Below are 26,523 nucleotides of genomic sequence, written 5' to 3'. Positions count from 1 at the left end.
CTTATTTCCCTTCCATCCTTCATACAAGTATATATTATATATAATACTTACGATATATATATTTTTTTTTTTTTTTTCATATTTATAAGGATTAAAAATGTTTCAATAAAATGAAAATAGAAATATTTATCATAATTTTAAATCAAACTATAAATATAGAAATTTAAAAAAAAAATATTCATTATTTTTTTACAAACATGCGCAAATATATATATGTATATACATTATACTTTTATTCATATATTTAAAAAATTATTTTCATGTCGAGAAAAAAGAGCACGATTTTAAAAAATGAATTTAAAGATAGTAAAAAAAAAATATATAGGCACAAAAATTAATTTATGAAAGCAAAAATATAAGTAGGATATGGCAAAATAAAGGATAAAAAAAAAAAAACAAAAAAAATAAAGAACGGATTAAAGCATCATGATTTAAACTTCGGAAAAATTATTTTACTAAAACGGTTTTACTAAAACCGTTTTAGTGACACTAATTAGAACTGTTCAATTTATCGGTCCTAAGGTCTCATTGTTTGCATAGAATGAGGATGCTTGTGCTTGTAGAAGCCTGCTATCGATCTGCATTTTAAAAAATAATAATAAAAATAAATATGCAGCTTTACTAAAAATGTAAACTTGTATAAACAATTATGTACCATACGTGATGAAAAAAGGCTATACTTTTTTTTAATGCAAATATGTAGGAAAATATGTAGGAAAATATGTAGGAAAATATGTAGGAAAATATGCAGGAAAATATGTAGGAAAATATGCAGGAAAATATGCAGGAAAATATGTAGGAAAATATGCAGGAAAATATGTAGGCAAATAAAATATTACCGGTTCGTAGGTTAGTTCCACTTTATGAAGACAAAAATCTGAATAGAAATATATACCCTACAAAATAATCGAAAAAAAAAAAAATTGATCAATACATAGTTATATATATGAACTGATATAGTATAAGTTTAACTTTTTTGATGTCTCTTACAAATGCCACCAATAAAAGAAAAGAAAATAATTCAGTTCCAATACAATTAAAGTTCTAAAAAGGGGAATAGAAAAAAAATATTTTTCGATTTATTGAAATAATTATTCTTATTAATTTGTCTATCTATGCATTTTTGTCTTTGCTCATATTTTTTTGTAAAGTACCACAAATACAGTTGAAATAAATATTATTGTGTATGCCCATAGACGGAATTTTAAATATTTTTCTTCTCTGTTATAATATATATATTTTATTTTATTCAATTTTTTAACATGATAATATAAGTAATATCCTGACTGTAAAAAAATTAAAAGTTGTATAAAAAAATATATTTAGCTATATCCTTAATTTTTAAATGATATATTTATATGGCTGTTTTCTTCATAAAATTTCGACTAGCTATTACGCATATCAATGAGGGGAAATAAATATCTTGGTTCTGTAAAAATGTAAAAGTTAATAAATAGAAAAATAAAAATATGGACATACATATGTTGCATATAATTTTTTAACGCTTTTCTTTTCTAACCTTGTAAATAACAAAAATTAGGGTAGCAATTCCATTGATTCCAATAAGGAGCATACTCTAAATAAGTTCAGCAAAATGATTTATATAAATAAAATGAATTCTAATTATGTATTAACAAGTATATACATTTATAAATCTGTGTCTTCATATTCCCTATATTTTTTTTGTTTTTTTTTTCTCATACCGCTGAATTGTTGTATTTAAAAAGGACGCCATACAAAATGCAGACCATAAGAACGATAAAGAAAATGATTAAAGTTGACACGGGTATCTGCAAATAGTTATTTTACAAAAAATATATTTTAATTGTAAAAATATAAGAAAATTATACGAGATATGGGATGGGGGTAGGTATACATTTTTCTTGTATTTACCGAAATGGGGTCCTCATTTTTTAAATTCAAGTATGCTAATAAATGCCCAATGTATAAAAACTATAAAATTTGTAAAGTAATAATATAGAGAATTAAAAAGGGCACACAAAAGTATAAAATTTCATTTTTCTTTTCATTTTTATTCTTATTTTTATTTCTATTATTATACAGTAATAAGTAAAAGGCTGCATATGGAGAAAAATATCCTGTATTATTTAAAAAATAAGAAAATATATAAAATATTTGGTTATATATTAAGTTCACTTTATCAATATATACACATCCTATAAACAAAGCCGTCTGTAATTTGTTCTTTTTATTTATTTCGTTTTCATTACTGTGGGGCGATTTCGTTTAGTATAGATGGGTCGAGTTCGCCATCTGAAAATCAAGTGAAAAAAAAAAAAAGAAAATAATGAAACAAAATATATATGAAAATATATAGGATAAGTTCTTTTTGCAACTATTGTAAAAATACCCATCAAATCTTCATGAATAATTTTCTTAATATATTCATAACAGCTATGCCTAAAAAAAAAGACAAAAAAATGTTTGTGGAGGTTCATATATGTATATATATTTTGCTCTAGCTCAATTTAATCTTACCAGCACATAAAAAAGAAATACAAAATGATAATATAACTAATAAGGAAAATCTAAAAAATAAAATAAATAAATAAATAAATAAATAAACATATGTAAAATGTATATACGGTTATAGTTAATTTCTTCTTATAGTTATTGGGTCCTACTATTATTGCGGAACGGGGAGAAATATTTAAAAAGTTTCGAAAATTGTATAGGAAATAAAAAATTAGGTGAGACAACTTTGTAGTTATTAATGCACATTTATTGTGCAAAAACATTTTCATCCCATCTTTTGGGGTTTTCTTTATCGACAGCAATTCGTTTAGCTATGAAGAAAAAAGTATACATAATAATATACATTTTTGCAAATAAAACAGACAGGCACAAATATCATCATGCATATATGCATATACAATGTAGAGTTAAAACAAATTTTACAATAAATGATATTTTTTTACCATTTTAAAATTTTATAGTAATTCAAAATTTGGGTTTATCAACCCCCTATTCGAATATTTTATTTTTGGAAAATATTATTATTTTTTTTATTTATTGATTTATATTTTTTTATTATTTTTTCATTGATTTCCATTTTATTAATTAAAAAAAGGAGTATATTTAGCCATAGATTTAAGAACTTAGTCTATGGTAACAAATATTTTTTCCTTATATTAAATTTCGTTGGGATTTTCCTAACGTGTGATAGCAAAAATTAAAGATTAAATTAATTATATAAACATGTAAAAGAAAGATATTTTGAAAGTCTACAAGCAAATATAGAAAAAAAATTTATGAAATAATTAAAGCTTGTATGATATACTTTTTAAAAAAAATATTTTTTTATTTTTACAATTTTTATGCATACTGAATGTACATTTAAAACGTCATCATATTGTAAGGAAATATTTTTTATATACCATTTTATTTAGCATAAAATTAAAGGTAAAAATGATAAAAAAAAAACACATTTTACATAATTCCATACAATAATTTCTTATTATTTCAAAGTATGAAATAATTCAAAAAAAAATGACCATACATATTTTATATGTATATTTGTATACACTCAGTCAGTCAGTCAGTTGTTTGACAATCTGATAAAATTATTTAAGTAATAATATTTTATTTTTTAAAAAAGGGGTGAAAAAATTACAATGAATTTTATACTCTTTAAAATTAGTTATCACAAATTGAAAGTATGAACACACTTAATATAAAAAATTTCCAATAAAAAAAAAAAAAAAAATTAAATTAAAAACATAAATACATCACTCAAATGAAGAGCCAAATTACATAATTTATAAAATTATGTTATATGTGCATGCTATATAAAAGCATAAGGATGAAATAAAAAATTGTTTCACAAAACATTCGTAAAAAATATAATGCAAATAATCTGTATAATGTTAAAGTGGGTGTGTTTGAAAAAGAAGTAAATTTTTATATTACTTCATAAGGTTAATTGATTTAAACTCTGATACATACTCTATAAGTATACACTTTACAATCTCTGTGGTTAAAACTGGTTGAATTGCTCTTGGGATTATACTTTGGGCTTAATAAAGCTACCTATGTCATTTTGTAATTTATATAATACTAACTTATCCTTAATACTTGTTAAATAGTCGTTGTATGAATATACAATCACTCCGGTCATACAAAATACAACAGAAAGTGATGAATGTAAATTTAGACATTGCTTTGAATCATATTTACAAAAAAAAATATGACTAAACACAAAAATTATTACAACTTTTAACCCTTTTAATATGCCAATATATAACGATCCTTTTGTTTTCATTATATACCACAAAGTTGCTGATGTAATAAAATTAAATAAAAATAGACAAACAAATGCTATAATAATTGTATTTACATTTCCATTATTTTTTATAATATTTTTTGTTATTAGATTATCGAAGTTAGGTATTGTCCATATAAGCGTCCAGAAAAATATAACGGAAGAACAGAATATGCCCATTAAACATACAATGTTTGGACCATCCATTTTATGCATATATTTTTCATTTAAAACAAAAACTAAACCTGTCAATATATTACTTAACATAATAAATATTGATCCAATAATTTCTTCTTCATGTACCTCTATTTTTAAAGTATTCGATTTAATTGCTATCCCAAATGTAATAAGTAATATACCAATAATCTGAAAAATTAACAATTTTTTTTTTAAAATTATTTTATTCCACATTGCTGTAAAAATTAATGTAGAACTATCTATAATAACATATAAAGCTGAGCCTGAATATATTAATCCAACTTTTTTTAATACTTGATTTATTAAATCCATAATTGATATAAATAATATTTTTTTCCATTCACAATCTTGTAATTTATATTTGGTTGGTAAAAAACCAACCATAACCATTGACAAATAATGTGGGATTAAAAATATAAATGTACTCGAATTTGCGCACCCATTATATTTTATTGTATCTATTAACATGGGCTGTACACAATAACTTACAACAAACAAAATTAAACTTGATTCTAACACAAAATTCTTCATTGTGCTTAAAGATATTAAAAGGTTATAGCTATTTCTCTTCCCTATTTTAATTCACATATAATCACTTGTTTTTTTTGAATTTTAAATATCTTTGTAAGCAAACAATCACTATTGTATGACACGCATTGTTGCTTAAAATTTGACTCTGTGTGTATTATTATCACGTTGTTTTCTATTTTTCCAAAGATCCGATGTGACTATTTTTTTTTTTTGAAAGCTTGTAAAAAAATAGACGAGAAAAATAAGCTAGCCAATAAAATGCATTGCAAATTTGCCTTCGTGAGAAGTAAGTAAAGAAGTGAAAATTAGAGAAAAAGAAAATGGCAATATAGAGAATATTGGGAATATTACCCTTATAAATACGCCATAATAACATGAATATATATGCTTCACATTATATTTAAATATAGCACAAAACAAAAAAACAAAAAAAAAATAAACAAATTACGTATTGAAATGTGGGATAAAGTATGAAGCATATTATTTAAACGGTACAATAAATATATTTCATACTAATAAACATTTCAAATGCTTGCATAGACAAAAATGAAAACAAATAAAAAAAAAATGTGTACATGTATAGTATATATATATGTATATATATGCGTGAGTATAAAATGTCACGTAGCTAGCCTCGGCGACATGCCTAACAGTAGCCCATTATTACAAAAGCCCTTACGATTTCTATTTTTCCAAAAAATATGGAATTGGAAAAATAAAGAATTTATATAATGCTGTGGTGATTTCGAAAAATATTAACATAAAAATGTAAATAGCATAAGATATAAATGATGTAATAAAACATTATTAATGTGTAAGAAAGATTAAAGATATATACTTTTTTTATATAACTAAATAAATAATAAAATGTATACACACATCATATACCTTATAAAAAATTTCATTAAAGTATAAGATGCATTAATTGTAGGTTTAAATTATTTATGTATATAATTATACGAACATTTAAACACTCATTGCGCAAGAATTACATTAGTTGTTTTTTTTTAAAATGTATAATTATATATAAATAGTAAGAAATTTAACTTGTAAAAAATGATTATAAATTTTTTTTTTTAAAAAGATAAACCACTTCGATAGATAATATATCTTAAAATAGATGAAAAATAATATGACTGATTTATAAATAGAGCAAATATTATAAAAGCATTTATGATTACAAACTATGAGTATTTTATTTTTTCTCTTAACTGATATATATGCAATATAGTAATAATAACAAGAGTAATAAAAAGAAAAAAAACATATATAAATCAAATAACATTGACTAATTAAAATTGCAAACAAATTTTATTAAATATATACTAATAAATAAATTTTTTAAAATAAAGAAATGCTTTTTTTTTTTTTCAATATGAAAAATTGGGCTTAATAAAAATGCACATGAAATTATTATAAAGCACAAAAAAGGGTTATTGTTGTTACAAAATAATTCAATAAAAAATATTGTGAAATATATAGGTATAAATTTTTACCCATTAATAAATATATATATTATTTGTATTTGTTACAATATATTTAGGTATTATATATAAAATTATATATTATATACTTATAGAAGAACAATACGTTTTGTGCTATATATTTTTAAGGGTAAATTGTCAAATCCTAAATAATATAATATAAAAAAGCACAAATAATATCATTATTAGTATATATTATTTTCATATAATAATAATAATGTGCAATATATTCAAAAGGGGGGGTGAACAAAATTTCCTATAACATTGCATTTTGGTATATAGCTAATAATTTTTATTTTTTATTATTCATTTTTCAATCTTTATATATGTAACAAATACAATCTTATAACTTTTTCTATATATAATAATAATACTGGGTTTGGTCGATTCTCCATAATAATAAATATAACGTACTATCTTATTTTTTCCTGCCTTGCCATTTTTTCCCCTATATATATATGCAGCAAAAATGGATATGGGGTGAAAAAAGTAAAATAAATATATGCATATATATATATACGGAAATACGAGTAAAATAAATAAGGTTAAGGTTTTATATAATAATTGCTTAAGCCCATTGTGGGTATTATATATAATAAATATATATGCTATATATACCGTCGGGTAGTGCTGTTTTATTTTTATTCATATTTCCTTTTTTATCTTTTACTAAATAATTATTTTCCTATCATTGTAACACCCCATTTATCGAGCTAGTTTAAATTAAAAAAAAAATTTTTTAAAAAATATATAAAGTATAAAGGTCAAGTAGGAAAATAAATACCATTAAAAAACTACTGATATGAAACAGAAGGAAAGAAAAAAAATTAAAAGAAATAAAATAATTAGTAAAAAAATTAAGCATATAAAAAACAAAAATTTGTTTATTTAACCAAAGAGAAGAAAGGAAAATCGAAAAAAAAATTCAAAAATAAATATAAACATAAATAAATAATAATATAGAAATAACATATTTTTACGAGATTAAAATTAATCATTATAAAAATGAAGAGAAAGTATTTATGTGGTCACAATCGTCCATTAACTCATGTAAATACAAACTGTGATGGAGATTTATTATTTACTACAGGAAGGGTTAGATAAAATTAATACATAGAATTTTCATATGTTCATTTCTTATCTATGGATATATTTTATGATCTTATCAATATGTGTTTGTTTATTATCCTTACTATTTTGTTTGTATATGCATAAACACTTTATTTTTTTTATTTTTTTTCAGGATAAAAAGTTCATTTTATGGAACTTGGCCGATGGAAATCAAATAGGTTAGATCATTTTCACAATTATACTACTACATTTTTATGCTTAGCATATTTATAATTACCTTCCAATTTTATATCACATATTTTATGTTCACCTCCCTTAGGCCTTTATGAATGTAGTGGAGCTGTATATAATTCTGATGTCACATTCGATAGCAAAAGGGTAGTATGCTCATCAGCAGCAAATAAAATATATATATTCGATGTATATACTGGAGAAACTTTAAAAGTTATTGACGAGTCAGGACCTGTACGTTTTGTCGAATTTAACAGAGACCCATTAAATCAAAGTAGAGTAATTGCTGCAATTGATAGACTAAAAGCAGATCATAAAAGATTTATAAAATTATATGATTTAAAAAGTGATACATTAATATGGAAACAAGAACATGAAAGCCGATGTATACAAGTAAGATGGTGCTTTTTTGATAAATTAATTTTATCTGCTCATGAAAATGGTGAAATAGTAATATGGAATTCCGAAGATGGACATCAAATTCGAAAATTCCAAGCACACACAAAAGAAGTTACAAATTTATCATTTGACAAGGATAGAATGATTATGCTATCATCTTCAACTGATGGAACTGCTATTTTAAGAGATGCAGTTAATTTTGATATTATTAATGAATATAAAGCAGATCGACCTTTAAATACTTGTGATATATCTCCATTATTTCGAAGTGAAAATAATCCAAAAAATCATATCATTTTAGCTGGTGGTCAAGCCGCAGAACATGTCACTACTACTGCTACTGGAGAAGGTAAATTTCAAACTTTACTTTATGACATTATACATGCCAATGAATTGGGAAGTATTAAGGGACATTTCGGTACTGTTCACTCAATTAAATTTTTACCACATGGGGATGGTTTTGTTTCGGGAGGAGAAGACGGTTTTGCTAGAATTTACCATTTTGATCAAGACTATTTTATAGGAAAGTATGATTAATTTTTTTTTGTATAAAATAATGGATAATTGAAAAGAAAAACAAACTAAAAAACGGTCCCAAATTAGGTTCATATATATGCATACTTATCTGCATATGTTGTTTCCCATGAAAACATTAATAGTATATAAGCTGTCAATTATTTCAAACAAATGTAAATATATTCACACATAAAAAGCTAGTTATAATACATAGAAAATAGCCAAACCGAAAAAACGAAATAAAAAATAAAATAAAAAAAACTAGCCAAATAAACGAAAAAGCTAGCTAAATTTGTTTAAAATAAAAAAAGTATTTATAAAAAATATATATATATATGGAAAAACACCATTTTATGCAAATCATAAATTTGTTTTTATATATATTATGTATATTTATTTATCCTTCTACATTATATGCTTTTTTTTGAATCCTAATATTACACACCCATATATACATATATATATGTGTGTGTATATTATAATATATTGATACAATTTTAATTTGTACATTTTTAATTATATATATATGTTTAATGTTTACGCTGTTTGCGTATAACATATGTGTATATATGCATTATATACATTTTTCATTTTTAACTTTTAAAACAAAATATCATATTAAAAAGAATTAATTAAAATGTTTACTTCATACTAATATGGAACATTTTGTGGTTATCTTGTTCAATTTTCTTATACTTTAGTAGAAAATTCAAATGTTACAATATGGTGACTTATATATATCTAGGTACTATTGAAAGTGTACTTTAAATTGATGTACATGCACATGGATATTTTCACATGGGCTTGTAATAATTTAATTGATTATTGAGAGTTCGAATGTTCATTTACATACATCGATAGAAAATGGTCAACTGGCTGCCCTTTTTTACAATTTTTGAAATACTTAGCCGGTTTTGCGTTTTTTATCTCCTTTTTCGTTACAATGTTTTTTTTATGCTTATAATCATTCAATATATAGTTTTCACTATTTTTTATTTTTTCAACTTTATCAGAATCGTCATCTTGCAAAAAAACCTTTTTTTCTAGACAAATATTTCTGTCCTTTTTTTCTTTATTAAATAATGAGAAAACATTTTCTAAGTTAAAACGGAATGTAGCTCCTTTTATTTGATCATTGAGATAGAAAATATAATTCGATGTTGTTTTTTTTTTGCTTCCCTCTTTTTTAATATGCAATAAATGAACATAGCGACTTAACATATTAATTAAATTATATGAACAAATATATGTTCTTACACTTATATCGTCATAAAATTTATTCAGCATAACTATAAAATCAAGACATCGTCTACCTGGTCGATATTGATTGATATTCCACAAGTATAAAAATATTTTAAGCATCTCTATATTAAAACTTTTTATACTAAAAATATAAGCATTTGAATAATACATATTGTTTATTGTAACATCTTTAGAGGATGGTTGAGAATTTTTTTTTTGTATTTTTTTTTTTTCATTGAAATTAAGTTTTCTGTTCTTTATAATATATTTATAATTATTTTTACAACTTTTTAAAAAATATATCAAAATATTATTATATAAGTCGGAATAATTAAATAGGGCAGCATTTCTTATCACCAAATTTAAATGCTCAATCGATGTTGTTTTATTGTTCACTATTTTCAAATTTAGCAAATAAAAGGCATAATAATAATAAAGTTTCGATTGTACCAAACTTTGTTTATCATTTTTATTATTTAAAAAAATGGCAAGTAAAAAATCTATAATATTTTCTCCTTCATTATTGTGATCGCAAATAAATGAAGCCACGAAAACAAGATAATCGACATAGTATTTGTCAATGTAACTTTTGTCCTCATGTAAATTGGCTAATTTCCACTTGCTCAAATCTTCACCAACTTTATTGGATATTCCTTTAATAACACCATAATGAACAAAGTTTTCTTTATTTAATATATCACATAAAAAAAATATTTCTTTGTATGAAAGTGTATTTATCATTTCAGAGCATGTTGAATATAAGGATAAAAAAAGGCTCCTTATCAAATTGTTGTCACTATAAAAGTCATCTTTATCATGATTTTTGTTTATTTTTCTTTTTTTTCTTCCACCTTTTAATAATTTATTTGTTAGTTTATTATGAAAATATGGGTTCTTTTTATTATTATATGCATTTGAATCAATTAAATTTTCTGTGCAGTTTTGACTTTCATTTGAGTTATCACGAAAACTGTTTGTTTCATCATATAAATCGTCCTCAATAAATTTGATTTTATAATTATTATTTACAACATCATTATATTTATTTTGAATAGTTCCACGAAATGAATAATCAAAGTGTGTGTTGTTTAATGGCATATGATCCATAAAATATGTTTTCCCTTTTTGATAGCAGTAACTTGATATATTGCTATGCGTTACATTATAAGACAATCCATTCTTAAGTTCGACTGTTTGTGTTGATATTTTGTGATAATATACATTGCACTCATAATATTTTAATATCAATTTTAATAATATCAAACTATTTTCTGTGGATATTTTATGCACATTGTTCAAAAAAATATTTAAAAAAGGTATACTAACAAAATAAGAGAAATATATCTGACTTATTTTTAATAAACATTCTATATCATATGCACTTAACAATTCGGATTCCAATTCATATTGATACAAATTTGTTTTTTCCTTCAAAAATGTTAAATCTAATTCATTTAAACAGTTTAAATAATATAAAATTTCTGAATACTCATGTAATGTGATATCTAGATTATTTTTTAATAAAATATGTTTCAATTTTGTCCCTATATATATAATATCAGGAAATATATTATGATAATTATAAACATATTTAAGTATACTTAGTACATTCTTTCCATTTAATTCAACATATTTATCATCCATATCAAAATTTGATGCTAACTTTTTATTTTCTAAAAATAATCCTGAATGTTCATAATTTTTTAAAAAAATATTGCTTGTACATAATTTTTCGCATTGTTTCGAGCTTTCTATAATATGAATTTCACCATTTTCCCCCTTTCCTTTTATATTTAAATCGAATATATAAAAAAGAAAATCATTCCAATATTCAGAAAATGGGTTGTCCTTTATGGAAAAATAACAAAGAGATTCACATATCAAACCTATATCGTTATAAGAAAAATAATTTATATTTACAATACAATATTTAGTTAGTAATTCTATTAAATTTTTTTCTGAACATATAATTTTATCTCGATATATTTCCCTGATAGTGGTCATATAATTATTTCCTCCATTTTCTTTTCTCAAATGTGTGCAATTATCATACTTTACATTGTCGTTATTTCCCTTTGATTCATTTATTAAATTACGATATGTATTTTTTACTAAGACATGAAATATATGTATAAAATGTCGTGGTTCTATGGATGAATAGAAATGGTGTAAATATGAAAAAAGAAAATTAAACATACATGCATTTCTTTTATTTAATGTTTTAATAGCTATAGATAATAAATATACATTTATGTGATCAAATTTTTGATTATAATAAAAAAATGATGGTTGATTATTAGTTGGAATTACATTTTGATTGTGTCCATTAATCTCATTACAATTATTTTCTTCTATATTCCTTAAATGAAATTTAAAAAGTAAGTTTTGTATACTATCCCATATATACTCATTTTTTATTTTTTTTTTTATGACCTTGTTCAGAATTTTTCCAATATCCTTTTCATTTAAATAGGCTTTCTCCTTTTTAAATAAATAACTTTTTAAAATTATACCCTCTTTATTTTTTTGATTTTCACATGATTTGATCAATTCTTTATGTTTTAAGTAAAAATTGTTTTTATATTTAAACACATTTACATTTCTTTCATTTTTTTTTAATAGATTAAAAGCTTTCAAGTTGTTTTTTGTGATGTTCATAATATATGGTTCTCCATGTAAAGCAAGGACGAGTTATAAAATAATGATATTCACAATATAGAAAATATTATATAGTTATAAACCCATCCTTTAAATTTGTAACATTTTTTTACTAATTAATTTAAATTAACATTTATAGAAATTTTTTTTTTCAATTTTTTCGTATCTATAAAGCTAACCTATTATGGAATATTTCAACATCCTATTTTCCATACCCCATATCCTATATATTGTATACCCCCAATTTTTAAAAATTGACATTACAATTTTATTTATGTGCATATAAATATACATTTTTAAATTGTATATAAAATAATATGACTAACAGGTGAAAAGTAAAATTCATTGTATGATATTAAAATAAAAAAAAATTGAAAATTTTATTTTTCATAAAAAAACAAAGGGATAGAAGCATTATGCTAAAAATAAAATAGTGGTATGTTCAAATTAGTGAACGAAATAAAACAATCATTAAAACATGAAGATATAAAATAAACAATTTATATTATATAAATATGCGTTAATATGAATACACACAAATAACTATTAAATATTAAATACATGTTTTATGTAAAACTGAAAAAAAAATAAATTATAAGAATTAAAAAAATGATACAAATTTTCTAAACTGATTTTCCATTTTTACGCATTTTATACAACATGCGAGCCGTCTCTGAAATTTGCTCTGCTAAGTATCGCACCTCTTCTGGTGTATTATAAAACATCATGGATATCCTTGATGAATCATTTATATTAAAAATTTTGCTATGTAATAGAGAAGCACAATGATGTCCTGACCTTATACAAATATTTTTGAAGTCTAAAAATGTAACTAAATCAAAGGCAGTAAAATTTGGAGACCATAATGGCAATATTGCAATTTTCTTTTTATTATCTTTTCTAGTATTATGAACAAAAATTTTAGGATAATCATTATTTTCGTTTTGAATTTCTGAATGGAAATATTTATCATCTATTTTGTCACTTCTTACTTGTGTTGATGTGTACATTTCATCTGGCTTAGTGAGGGGATTCGGTTTAGGTATATATGGAATCTGAATCAAATTATCTGTAAAAAAACTACGCAAATAAAATAGAAACAGATCATATAAATACATTTCATATTTATATGCATTTCCTTCATTATTTATTTTTTGCAAATAGTTGATTGCTTCTCCCATTGCTAATATTCCTGAAACATTTTGAGTTCCGGTTTCAAAGATATGGGGTGAAGACACAAATTTAGATCTATATTTATTTACATCTGTTATTATATTACTTCCATATAAAAATGGGTTCGTTTTAGATGTATGGGTAAGGTTTTTTTTGATATAAACAAAACCACTACCAAATGGTGCACAAAATTTATGTCCAGATGCAACTAATATGTCTGGGTCTTCATTTTTTAATTTCATTTTTTTAATATCATATTTTAAATGGGGAAAACTTTGTGCTGCATCTATTATCACGATTATATTTGGATTCTTTTTTTTAATTTTTTTAATAATTAAATTTATATTTTGTATATTTCCTAACACATTTGAAACATGATTAATAGAAACAATTTTAGTATTATCATTTATTTTTTCTACAAATTTTTTTATATTTATATATCCATTTTTTTTTAATGGTATATATTTTAATTTTCCTTTTTTTTTCTTTTGTATATTTTCTTGCCATGGAACAACATTTGAATTATGTTCTAAATAACTTATATATATTTCATCATTTTCATTTTTTATAAATTTATCCATTACTATACTACATACTAGATTTATTCCATAAGTTGCACCACTAGTAAAAATAATTTCATCTGAGCTATCACAGTTTATATATTTTTGTACAATATTTCTTACTTGTTCATAATTATCTGTTGCATTTCTACTTATTTTGTATATCCCTCGATGTATATTTGAGTTATTGTAAGAATAAAAGTTTTTGATTTTCTGTAAAAAGACGAGGAAAATATACATCCATATATATATTATATGAAAGTTTATGCAAATTTAAGTTCACAAATTATTATTTATTTATTCTTATAAAAAGCTTACCTCTATTACGGATTTAGGTTTATGTGTTGTGGCTGCATTGTCAAAATAGATCGGAGAATTGGTTTGTTGAAAAAATGGATAATCTGATCTTACATTTTTAAAATAGTTTATTATATTATTATCAATTTCAGGTTTCTCATTTTGTAGTTTTAATACATGCCCTTTATAAATATGAGGTGTATATATACTTTTTTTTAAGGGGGAGATATAATAAGAATAATAACTAGCTATTTTTACAAATAGTAATAAAACTGTACATATAGACTTACTATTCATATTCTCACAGATTTGTGTGAGTAATGTGAACTGATAAATGTCAAACCGTATCTATTTCAAAAAATATAATTAATATATATTTATAAATACATTTTTATTAACATCCATAAGATGAACATTTTCAGATCATTCGATTTTACGCATTTTTTTTATTTAAATAAAATTGTTGTATAGCTATATAATAACATAGAAAAAAAAAATATTAACACAAAAAGCTACATTGCTTTATGACAAATAATTATACTAATTAATATTTAAAATACGCAAAAAAAAATGGAAATAAAATAGTATCTCAAATTATGAAAAACGTCAAATTAATTTTTTAAATATTTTAGTATTTTATTCTGGGTATGCTAAGAATTTTTTTTTCTCCATATATTTTTTTTTTCTTTTTTTTTTTAATACATATGCACATTTTTTACGTCCTGTTTTTATATCTTTCTTGTTCCAAATTGTCACAAAAAATTTTTGTCCTACTTAAACAAAACTCCATGTTTTTGAAAAAGGCAAAATCCCAAAATATTTTTATTTTTTTATTTTTTTGTTGAATTAATTTTTTGAAATTTTTATCAACCATTTCATCAAAAGGGAATACAATGTGTGGCTCGATTATGACCTATAGTAGTTAGCCAAAAAAAAAAAAAAAATGTAAACCAAATAGATAAAAGAAGAATAATTCTGTCATTCTTACAATTTCTGTTTTTCTCTAAAATGGTATGTTGATTTATTTTAATTATATAATAAAAGAAAAGTAGTAGGCTTAATTTTAGGCAGCCTATTGGGACATATTTTTTTTACTTTTTTTTTTTTTTTACCAAATCTGGTGTTTCCTTAATATTTAAAACATTTTTAAGGAATGCAAAAATTTGAAGTTTTAATTTCTCTTCATCCTGTTCTGAAGCCGTAAAGCGAAGCCTTCAAAAAAAAAAAAAAAGAGAAAAATAGTTAAGCCCAAAATATACGATGGTATACTAAAACAGGCAGCCATTATTACGCATTCACATACTTATTGGCACAATGTAAATAGTTGAAATGGCCTTTTTTATTTCATACCTTGTCTCCAATGTTTGGTGTAAACTTTTTATATGTGCTTCATTTTGTGCAAATTGTGGAAATATATTATTATCATATAATAATGAAGTTAATTTGTTTTCGGAATTTTTTTTAATTAAAAGTAAGGATTCCTATGGATAGGAAAAATAACAAAAAAAAAATAAGAGAACAAATTTATAATATAAAATATTTTATGTATATTAATTTTATATACTCGATTTGTGTCTATAAATTTACCAAAGTGTGCGAAAAGGGTAACACATTTTTTTTGTAACAAACATTTACTATCATAATTTTTTTGGGACGAAATTTGAATAAATATTTTATCATACTATTTTTGTTATTAATTTTTATATTTTTTTTTTTTAATAAATTTCGCAATTCGAAAGGATTAAGACAAAAAATTACTTCACTACATTTTATTGATTCTCGTCCAACATTAACCTGAAATGTTATATATAGACGATAAAAAAAGTATATATATATGTGCAACTATATATTCCAAGTTAGAGTATTTAAAATATAAAGTACCTTAATCCTTTTCCCTTTCTGTTCAATCTTAAAATTCCTTGTATTTTCAATTCGTTGCATATTGTCACATTGGTCTAGGTACTCTCTAAGTTTGCTATAAATAAAAAAAAAAAGATACATAATATGATACTGGCAAATATTTTATATAAACAATTTTTTATTATATTGTCATACTTGGTTAGGGCCACATTTCCATCTTTAAATCTAAATATTATTTTATTTTTTAAAGTCCCATTTGAATTATTACTAGGTTCATTATTCTTGTGATTATTATTAGAAGAAATAATCGCTTTTAAAATAGACTTATTTTTATGTACAGATTTCACAAAATCAGGGAAATAGGAACTAACAAAAAAGTAAAATTAAATGATCATAAAACATGTATATTCACACATATGCAAATGTTAATATGCTTCCATTTATTTTTTTTTTTTCCTACTTCATTAAAACGTGCTCTGAAGAATACCCAAAATGGTAGTCCAAATACGGGGTTATCAAACTTTTGCATAATTTCTTGTCGACATTTTTTGAAAGAAATTCGCTTAATAGTTCGTCCTACAAGGGAAGTCACAAAAAGGTAAGCAGACAAAAGGGCATACAACATATATGATATTACACAATAAGTATTTGTAAAAATCGAGAGGATTCCCCACTTAAGCAATCTAATGTTTACGAAAATATGCAGATCAAAATATTCTCAATTATTTCACCTTTTTTAGTTTACCTTTTCTATATTTATAGAGCTACGAAAAAAATAATCTTTTAGAATAAAGAAAATTATTCTAAATAAATATTTATTAATTTTATAAAATTTCCCATTTTCACTTAAGTAGGAAATATTGTTGGAATACTTGTTTCTTTCGACAACTGTGGTGAAAAAGACAAAAAAAAAAAATGGCTAGCTCATTATGTACATTTTAAAAAAGCTAGCTGCACACATTATTATATAAACTTATAATACTGGCATAGATATATTAATTTGGATTATTATATAAAATATTACTTTGTGGTTCCATATTTAAATCCTTTATGAGTGAAAAAAATGAATCAAACTTATTATTTAAAGTAAAGGAGTAATATATACCTCCTTCGATTATATTTGACTTGTAATAATGTGTATTTATTAAGTTACATTTTTTATTAACCGTTAATAATTTTATGTTAACCTTCTTTTTTTGTAAGTAATAACTTAAACATAGGGAATCAGTACCCCCACCTACCAAACTGTACAATTAAAATAAATTAATGAATATAAAAATGAATAATATCAATAGGTATATATACAACTTATCCATTCTACAAATCAAACTTGTTATATCTCATATTTTTTATTATTATTTGTTTCAGATCTAACCATATATTTCTATTCCCGATCAAGGTCCTCCTCATAATAAAAGTTAATTATTTCAAAATTGAAAGCTCATACATTATGAACAATAATAAATAAAAAAAAAAAAAAAGAGAAAATATAATTATACACACAAATACACATACAAAAAAAAAATTATTTTTCGTTGTATAATATATATCCAATACAAAACAAATAATAGAATAAACGATCAGAATGATATTTTTATTTTTTAGGTGATAAAGATATTAGGAAATTCCGCTTATACCGTTATAGGTATTTGACGGCATAAAAGTATTTTAAAATTGAGGTTTTTAAAAGGAAGCAAAAAAAAAAAATTAAAATAAATAAAACAATAAAATTATCATAGGAATAATAAAACAATAATAATAATTTAATCATAATAATAATGAAAAAAAAAAAATATTCATGTCAAAATTCAAGGTCTCCTTGTAAACTTCGAAAAAACATTTCTTTTCCATCCACCTATAAAAAATTGTAAACATTGCTGACAATTTTATGTCACTATTTTTAAAAAATTAAGTTAACCATAAAAAAATTATATTTAATAAAATGAACATATATGAATAAAAAAAAAAACAGACCTTCATCAGTCCCCCTTTTAGTTTAATTTTCCAGTTGTTGTTAGCATTTCTTCTTCCACATGGTTTTGATATCTACATGAGTAAAAAAAGGAAATAATATACATATAGTATAGAAATTTGAAAAGGATGTGCAAATAAATATGTATATATAATATATGCTTGTTATCAAATTTGTGGATAAAGCTTTGATTGGATCTATATAGCTGTTTATACCTTTTCTGATATGGCAACAATAACATTATTTGTTGGGGGGTCTACATCGCTTAGATCACTTATCGAAACATCGTCTAAGTCATTCAATTCTTCTAATAAAAATAAAAACAAATAAATAAAAGTAAATACCAACAAAGCTATAATATATAAAATGAATAAACTAGTTTATGCGTAAAATTACCATCATTTTCATCTTCATGGTCAGAAAAGTCTGCAATTTGCTTTTCATCCACTTCAGCATCCTCAAATTCGTCTTCATCGAAATCGTTATCTGATATTAAGAATGAGTGCAAATAGTAAATTAAAAATATCAAAAAAATTATATCAAATAAAAATAGTAATCTGGATAATGCTTATATGCAGATTTACTTTTATAAGGAAAAGATAATTTTTACTATGTAATGTAAAATTTAGAACTTACTGGTTTGATTTTTATTTTTGTCCTCAATATTTTCATTTGTGTTATCCATAGAACTGTTCATGTTTTTTAATTTTTGTTCATAAATTTTTAACCATCTTATTTTAATAGCTTCAAGAATTCGAACGTTGTAAAATTTGCTACATTTTTTTATAGTACTATCAATAATTCTTTTGTTAACCTCTTCTAGATATTGATCTTTTAGTAAAGACATTATTCACAAGCATAAAATTGTCAATATTTTTTTTTTATCACAAAAAAATTTACATAAAATAATATGTTATTTTGGCTGTTTCTCTTTGACGTACTTCAATGATTTAATTTTTGAAAACAAAAATTTGAATTCAAAACTTTTAATTTGTTCATTTTTTTCTACTTTTTTAATTTTAATTTAATTTATTTTATATTATTTTTCTAAAAATGCACAGCATGATATGATAGCAATCGAAGTTAGGCCCTTTGCACCCATCCAAAGAATTTCCATAATATTTCTTTGTGTTTTTAAATTAATGAGTAGAAATTCAAAATTAAAAAAAAATTATGAACATGTTAATAAATTTATGGTACTACATAATTTATATTTATTATTTTATCGTAAGAAAATTAAAACAATTTAAAAATAAGCTTTTAAAGTTTTCTCCATATAGAGCCTCAAAAAGCCGTTCATACTACCCAGTGTATTTACACCCTTGTACAGATATATGTATACACAATATTTTAATATTCTTAAAAAAATGAAATAAAGAAAAGTTTACTAAAATATTATTTGTTCTAGTGATAGGAAAAAAAAAATGTGCATTTTGCAAAATTAAAAATATACACATATATACATACTATAATGCATCATGCATATATATAGCACCACAACATACAAACAATTATATAAATACATAAGTACACACTATGTATGTATAAATGCTATATTTTGTGTGTATGTATTTAAATATATATTAAAATGACATAAAGTTAAAAAAAAAAAATGTAAAAGTCATAAAAAGGAAAAAGTTTAGAATATTAGTTGGTATGAAAACAATACGTTAATGAAATATTCTTTACTTATTCCTCTGCCAAAGTTTTTTTTATATATATGTACAATTTTTATTACAAAAATTTAAAAAGGGATATGTGTGCAATTCTTCCAAATTGGCTAGCTGCATATATAGCTTCCTAAAAGTTCAATTTAGGAAAATATTTCGTCATAATTTGTATTGTCAACAACACTTGTAAGGAATGAATAGGTAATTGTGTCACAAATAAAATTGTTGTTGCTGCTGTTTCTTAGTAGCTGGAACATTTGTCTGTTGATTATTTCGTTCCTGTAATGGGGAAGTAGGCAAAAATTAATGAAAAATGAATAAAAAAACAGCCAAAATTAATGAAAAATAAATAAAAAAAACAGCCAAAATTAATGAGAAATGAATAAAAAAACAGCCAAAATTAATGAAAAATGAATAAAAAAACAGCCAAAATTAATGAAAAATGAATAAAAAAACAGCCAAAATTAATGAAAAATGCATGAAAAATTGCGCAATGTCTTACTGAAGTAAATCCTTTGAGATGGAAAGGAGCGAGGATTTCGATTGCAAAGTACAGTTTGTGTTTTTTAAGAAAAGCATGTAATTATAGTCCAAAAAGCAAACATCTTTATTGTCAATATTAACATATGTACATTTTTTAAAACTATTACATTTATCTTGACTATTAGAATAGTTATGGCATTCTATTTTATCTTCGTTATTCATTTTTATATCATCAAATATTTTTTGTGATAATTCTTCTTCAGTCATATTTAATATACTTTCATCGATATTATTGGATATATTTTCATTTTTATTTTCAAAACTTTCATTAGAATCCATTTTATGTTCTTTAATTCCTCTTTCACTATCTTTATAAACACTATTAACAAATCCATCCCCACTAATATCATCACCAAATAAATTAGCATTATTTAAAAAGTCATCATTTTCAAATAATTCACTAATGTCATCATTTTCATTTTTATTATTATTTTGGGGTATATGCATTTTTATTTCTTGATCTTCGTTTCTACGATTTATATTTTGACCATCCATAAATTCATTATTATTATCTTGTGTTACTTCTTCTAATACATATACATTTGTTCCATCGGTTAAAACTATTTTTTGTTTATCTTCATTTCCATCGATTTCTCGAGAATATATAGCATCTACATCTCCTTTTGCATTGGAATTTGCTTTATCAAGCACCGAATCAAGACTGGCAAACATATCTTCACCATTTTGATTATTTATATCATCGCTTTTTTCAGATTGATTGACATTAAGAAGCATTTCTTTATCTGCATTACCATTTTGATGTAAAACAATTTCTCTTTCATTAGTTTTATTTTTTGATGGAACTTCTTCTGCTTTCATAACTTTTTCACAAAAAAATGGAGAACAACTTTCTTCAAATTCAATTTGAAATTCAGTATTTGCATCATCATTGGATTTAAGACCATCTAAAAAATTTAAAGTGCTATCATTTACTACATTAACAATAAAATTACTATATAAATCAGATAAAATTTGTCTATTAATAAATTCTTTATTTTCTTCTATAAATTTATCAGATCCAAATATATCATCATTTTCATTTGCACTTTTTTTTAAAAAATCTTCATTTCCATTATTTTTTAAAAATGATTTTAAGGACTCTTGAAATTGAGTATCTTCTAATATTTTTTTTTTGTCAGCTGGTATTTTAGGCTTAAGAGTGTCATCAAATTTTAAATCATTTCCATATAGCTGTATTGCATTTGCATTTTGAATAAAATAGCAAATTATGATAGCAATTGTATTTCCCCAAAGAACTTTCATTTTGTATTTTCTAGGGACTTAGTAAAATGGCGATAATAATAATATTAAATATCTTGTGTGTATATAATAGTATAATATATTACTTGCACTGATATATACAATTATATTAACAATCTTGTTAAATTTATAAATATATTAGGGTATATAATGCAAGAATATATGTACACTTTTTCTTACATCGCCCAAAACTAGCGTTTTTCTTTTAAGGGATGGAGAATAAAAAAAAATCGACCATACATATAATATTTAAAAAACCTAAACACAAAATATTGTCATTTTATTATTTTTTGGTTATATATATATATAATTATATATAATTAATAAAAGCTAACTATTTAAAAAACATTTAACAAATTAAAGGAGTAAAAAAAAAAAAATTGTAAGAGAGGAGAAAAAAAAAAAAAAATTACTTTTTATTAAACAGTATTTACCAATACAATTATTAAATTAATAAATATATTATTATAAAATATAATCATGAAATAAAAGCCAAAATGTGCATAATGAATTTACAATTTACATTAATCATTTGAATATTTCTTAGTATACATATATAATATTTATTTTTCCATTTATATATGCTGAAAAATTAAAGAAGGCTATTATTATTTTGCCTTTTGTTTTTAATATATTTTCGTTCAATTTTTTTAGAGGTGCGCCAAATTATATATATATATTACCATGCATGTATTCAAATTCAATATTATTATTATTTACATATCATATATTATTATTATTATTTACATACATTATATTCATACCGTAGTCTGGCAATTTTGCTTTACCGGAATTTCTCAGCATTTTAGGCCTTTAATTATAGTGCATTTAGAATATACAAAAATTAATACGTAGGTAAATAATAAGCATATGCTAATAAATAATCTGCTTACATTTTTAATCAAACCATATGGCTTATTATCCAGTATGTGGATATCCTTATTTAGCAGAAGAGAAAAATGACTTTCGATACGGCTAAAGTTAAAGGGCACATTATAAAATAAATAAAAATACACATAAAAAAATTAAATGGAAAAATCAAACAAATAAATGAGAATAAACAGTATCGTAAAAAAGGCAAAGTAATAAGAAAAAAAAACTATATATTATATATGCATTATGCATTATTTTAATTTATTTTTTTAATAATATACATTAATAATTATATGCTTCTTATTATTTCCCCTTTAAATTTTACTCTCACTATGCCACCAAAAATTCAAAGCCATTCATAAAAGGGAATGCTTATAAAATACATAATAATAATACATCGTTTTTTATATACAATTTTTTTACAAGTTTAATTAAAATATTATATATTAAGGCTTGTGATGTGAAATATTTTTTTCCTCTTTTACTTTTATATTTTCGTTTCGATATTTTTTATTAAGGTTTATTATTTTATGATTTTTTTTTCCACATTTTTTATGAACATGTAAAATATTATTATACATTATTAATTAAAAAAAAAAAACAATCATTTATATTTTTACAATTATTTATGACATTTTAAATAGTTTTATAAAAACAGATCGAAAAATTCTTACATTTTCCGCCATATTTAAAAACCCATTTTCACATTACACAGTATGTCATACCGTAAATTGTGTTATACCTATTATGGCTAATTCTTTATTTTTTTTTGCTTTTTTTTGTTTTTTTTTTGAGATGGCATACTAAATAGATGATAAATTGCCACTTGTTGTAAAGCCTTAACATATTTGCATTCCATACTTTAACACTGAAATGTAGCGAAGTTATAATATTAAAAAATGTATATATTTAATAAAATAGTTATTGTGTTTTAAAAAGAATATCAACAAAATCACACAATATATTTATGTACAAATAAAAAATGAAAATAGCTAAAACAATAGGAAAAAAAAAATATATTTTTAGTTAATTTATAAAAGTTTTTTATTATTTTGTTAATCCATTTTGAGGTATACACTTGTTTTTAAAGCATCTAATATTTTGTATTCTTTAATACTACAATTAGTAGTATCAATTTTCTACCTGTACATGTACATATTCCTGTATATATCTACCTAAAGGTGGTATGTTTGTTTTCTGTTTTGAAATATTAATGTCATATATATCACAATTGTTTTCACAAGTATAAATATTTATAGTCATAAATTTTAAATTCATTTTTGATTCTTGATTGTCTAAATTTTTATTTTTTATTTTTAAATAATTAATTATTGTAGATAAGACTTGAAACTCAAAAACTTTTCTTTTTTTACATATATAGCAATTTGGTATGTTTGTAAAAGTATTAGATTTTTTATTATCTTCATATTCTCTAGAATATATATTATTTTTATTTTTGTTTTGAAAATCGTTTGATGCATATAAAGGGCTACCATTATAAGAATATCTAATAATTTGTTTAGGAAATCTAGATATTTTTTTAATATAATTTAAAAATACATTATCTATTTGTCGATTTTTAAATACATCTTTTTGTATATCCTCCATGGCCTTCATTTCACTAACGTCCACGTCGTCGTCGTCCCCCTCAGGCTTGTTATATTCATCACTCACCTTTTCTGTGTCAACCTTTTCCACTTCTTCCTCACCATATTCTTCACTTTCATCGGAGTAGTCGTCTGACCCTATGCTACTACTCTCGCAATCATATTCATCATTTATATTTATTTTATTTTCTAAAATTATTATATGTTTTTTCATCTCGCATTTTTTATGAATTTTTTTATTTTTTTTATCTTTACATGGTATACCACATCTATTACAGCATAAAAGGTATTCTACATTCTTATCAAAAATCTCTTTATTTATGTTAGTCATTTTGGTTACACTAATAGATGCATTTTTTTCAGCATTTTCACCTTCGTTTGTAGTTGCAATTCGATGGGAAGGGGTACTGGCTAAATCGTCAGGACATGTAGTACTACATATATCAGCAGATATTGTAGTAGAATTGTTTAAATCTTCAGAAACTGTTACTAAATCGGTAGAATCTAAATTTTTGTATTTTGTAATATTTACATCTGAATCATTATCAGTAGAATTATTTTCTGTAGATGTAAACTCATCAAGTTCATTTTCAACACTACTTAATTCATCAAATTTATTTTGACTCTCTCCATTTTTACTCGTTTCAATATTATCCTGATCAGAATCACTATTCAAATTAGTAGTTAAATAAAAATTGTAAAATGGATTATTTCGGGGTAATTGGGTTCTAAAACATTTAACTTGATCCCCACATCTAAAACATATAAATACATATAAGCATCTATGAAAACAATGTCCTATATTATCAATAGGTGCATATATTTGTAATAAAAATGATAATAGCTCATTACAAATTATACATTTAAAATTATCTTCTTCAGGTAAATTTATTCTATCTAGCCAATATGGTCTACCCCCTATTTTTGATACAAACTTTTTTTCTATCCCTTTTGTATTACTCAATTTCTTAGACCTCTTCCCTTTCTTAATATACCCAAGCAAAACATGCTTCATCATGTAAACATGTACAACACAATTTTTAATTAATCAGATTAATATATTTGTAAAAAAAATAAAACACAAACATATGCAATGTCAAACAATAGAAGTTATAAACATACAACAATGTGAAAGAAAAAAAGAAATGAAAACAAAATCGAATGGAAAACTGAGGAATATGAAAGTATCTCTTTCTTCAATATGCTCATAAAAAAAATATATTTTTTTTTAATTATCTATATTACTAGAACCATATTTAAAATAAAATTGTTTAGACGAAAAAAAATATATATATATATATCGAGGCATACCAAATTACAATTGGTTCCAAAAAGGGTTTATTAAATTTTATTGAAAAGGTATAAAAAAATTGTATAACTATATGCCATTTTAATTGTTATTGTACATTTTTTTTTATTTTTATTTTTTTTTATTATTTTTTAATTGTATGTAAAATGGAGAATAAAATGACTTATTTTAAATCTATGCAAATAATAAAGAAAAAAAATAATGAAAAAAGCAGAAAGAAAAAAAAAGGAAACAATAAATGGCTGCATACATTTGTTTATGTATTTTTTTTCGATTTATAGAACCCAATTTCTTTTTTTGTAAAATTAAAAAAAAATAGGATAAAGCGGGGTCCCCTAGATTTAACGTTGCTTTTTTTTTCCATAAAAAATTCATCGATATTATTATAACAAAATACATAAAAAATAAAAGAAATAAATATATTAAAAAAATAATTATATATCCATATTTTTAAACATTTTTTTTTTAAATATTTATATATATTTGATTAATATCATTTTTTTATATACATACAAAACCATCAGTGAGAATAAACATATTTGAAAGTATCAGCTGATTGGTTTATAAGATATAAAAAAAAAAAATAAATATTTTATTCATCCAGAGAAAAAATTCAGAAAATATTTTGCTTCTTAAACTGGATATCAAAATAAAAAAATAAAAAGTAAACAATAAATGAATAAATAGAAGGCAAATAAAAATATTTCTTCCCTTTATGTATAAGTCCCTTCCCCTCGAGCATTCAATTCAAACGCAGTAGGAGGGAGAAGAAACAGTCATTGGGACT

At 22.9% G+C, this 26,523-nt stretch overlaps 9 protein-coding genes across 9 annotated transcripts; 1 reads left to right on the top strand and 8 right to left on the bottom strand.

The window, feature by feature from the left end:
- Positions 1-503: 503 nt before the first annotated feature.
- On the bottom strand, positions 504-2,942 carry PVVCY_0601500 (conserved Plasmodium membrane protein, unknown function; the record flags this gene model as incomplete). The annotated part of the gene is made up of 14 exons (XM_037634124.1): positions 504-578; positions 840-896; positions 991-1,044; positions 1,155-1,286; positions 1,397-1,429; positions 1,520-1,576; positions 1,704-1,790; positions 1,894-1,953; positions 2,063-2,099; positions 2,232-2,274; positions 2,372-2,421; positions 2,500-2,549; positions 2,646-2,807; positions 2,940-2,942. 14 exons carry the CDS (start codon positions 2,940-2,942, stop codon positions 504-506), a joined length of 900 nt encoding a protein of 299 aa, XP_037490271.1.
- A 1,082-nt stretch (positions 2,943-4,024) lies between these two features.
- PVVCY_0601490 (drug/metabolite transporter, putative) lies at positions 4,025-5,011 on the bottom strand (the record flags this gene model as incomplete). Its single annotated transcript, XM_008627289.2, has 1 exon — positions 4,025-5,011. The coding sequence occupies one exon, from the start codon at positions 5,009-5,011 to the stop codon at positions 4,025-4,027; it is 987 nt and encodes a 328-aa protein (XP_008625511.2).
- Positions 5,012-7,500: 2,489 nt separating this feature from the next.
- Positions 7,501-8,733, top strand: PVVCY_0601480 (eukaryotic translation initiation factor 3 subunit I, putative; the record flags this gene model as incomplete). Its single annotated transcript, XM_008627288.1, has 3 exons — positions 7,501-7,590; positions 7,739-7,784; positions 7,886-8,733. 3 exons carry the CDS (start codon positions 7,501-7,503, stop codon positions 8,731-8,733), a joined length of 984 nt encoding a protein of 327 aa, XP_008625510.1.
- Positions 8,734-9,534: 801 nt separating this feature from the next.
- Positions 9,535-12,612, bottom strand: PVVCY_0601470 (conserved Plasmodium protein, unknown function; the record flags this gene model as incomplete). Its single annotated transcript, XM_008627287.2, has 1 exon — positions 9,535-12,612. One exon carries the CDS (start codon positions 12,610-12,612, stop codon positions 9,535-9,537), a length of 3,078 nt encoding a protein of 1,025 aa, XP_008625509.2.
- Positions 12,613-13,235: 623 nt separating this feature from the next.
- PVVCY_0601460 (cysteine desulfurase, putative) lies at positions 13,236-14,939 on the bottom strand (the record flags this gene model as incomplete). Its single annotated transcript, XM_037634123.1, has 2 exons — positions 13,236-14,558; positions 14,664-14,939. 2 exons carry the CDS (start codon positions 14,937-14,939, stop codon positions 13,236-13,238), a joined length of 1,599 nt encoding a protein of 532 aa, XP_037490270.1.
- Positions 14,940-15,357: 418 nt separating this feature from the next.
- On the bottom strand, positions 15,358-17,912 carry PVVCY_0601450 (conserved Plasmodium protein, unknown function; the record flags this gene model as incomplete). The annotated part of the gene is made up of 10 exons (XM_037634122.1): positions 15,358-15,555; positions 15,755-15,854; positions 15,993-16,123; positions 16,230-16,436; positions 16,524-16,617; positions 16,698-16,868; positions 16,963-17,078; positions 17,248-17,390; positions 17,527-17,747; positions 17,878-17,912. 10 exons carry the CDS (start codon positions 17,910-17,912, stop codon positions 15,358-15,360), a joined length of 1,416 nt encoding a protein of 471 aa, XP_037490269.1.
- A 391-nt stretch (positions 17,913-18,303) lies between these two features.
- PVVCY_0601440 (transcription initiation factor IIA subunit 1, putative) lies at positions 18,304-19,321 on the bottom strand (the record flags this gene model as incomplete). Its single annotated transcript, XM_037634121.1, has 5 exons — positions 18,304-18,357; positions 18,477-18,548; positions 18,690-18,781; positions 18,871-18,960; positions 19,111-19,321. 5 exons carry the CDS (start codon positions 19,319-19,321, stop codon positions 18,304-18,306), a joined length of 519 nt encoding a protein of 172 aa, XP_037490268.1.
- A 966-nt stretch (positions 19,322-20,287) lies between these two features.
- On the bottom strand, positions 20,288-21,950 carry PVVCY_0601430 (conserved Plasmodium protein, unknown function; the record flags this gene model as incomplete). The annotated part of the gene is made up of 2 exons (XM_008627284.1): positions 20,288-20,423; positions 20,647-21,950. The coding sequence occupies 2 exons, from the start codon at positions 21,948-21,950 to the stop codon at positions 20,288-20,290; spliced, it is 1,440 nt and encodes a 479-aa protein (XP_008625506.1).
- Positions 21,951-23,951: 2,001 nt separating this feature from the next.
- Positions 23,952-25,445, bottom strand: PVVCY_0601420 (conserved Plasmodium protein, unknown function; the record flags this gene model as incomplete). Its single annotated transcript, XM_008627283.1, has 1 exon — positions 23,952-25,445. The coding sequence occupies one exon, from the start codon at positions 25,443-25,445 to the stop codon at positions 23,952-23,954; it is 1,494 nt and encodes a 497-aa protein (XP_008625505.1).
- Positions 25,446-26,523: the final 1,078 nt, after the last annotated feature.

This window comes from Plasmodium vinckei, assembly GCF_900681995.1.
Source record: "Plasmodium vinckei vinckei genome assembly, chromosome: PVVCY_06".
Taxonomy (NCBI): Eukaryota; Apicomplexa; class Aconoidasida; order Haemosporida; family Plasmodiidae; genus Plasmodium; species Plasmodium vinckei.
The sequence above is the reverse complement of the archived record's forward strand: the minus strand, read 5'-3'. Positions and strand labels throughout refer to the sequence as shown.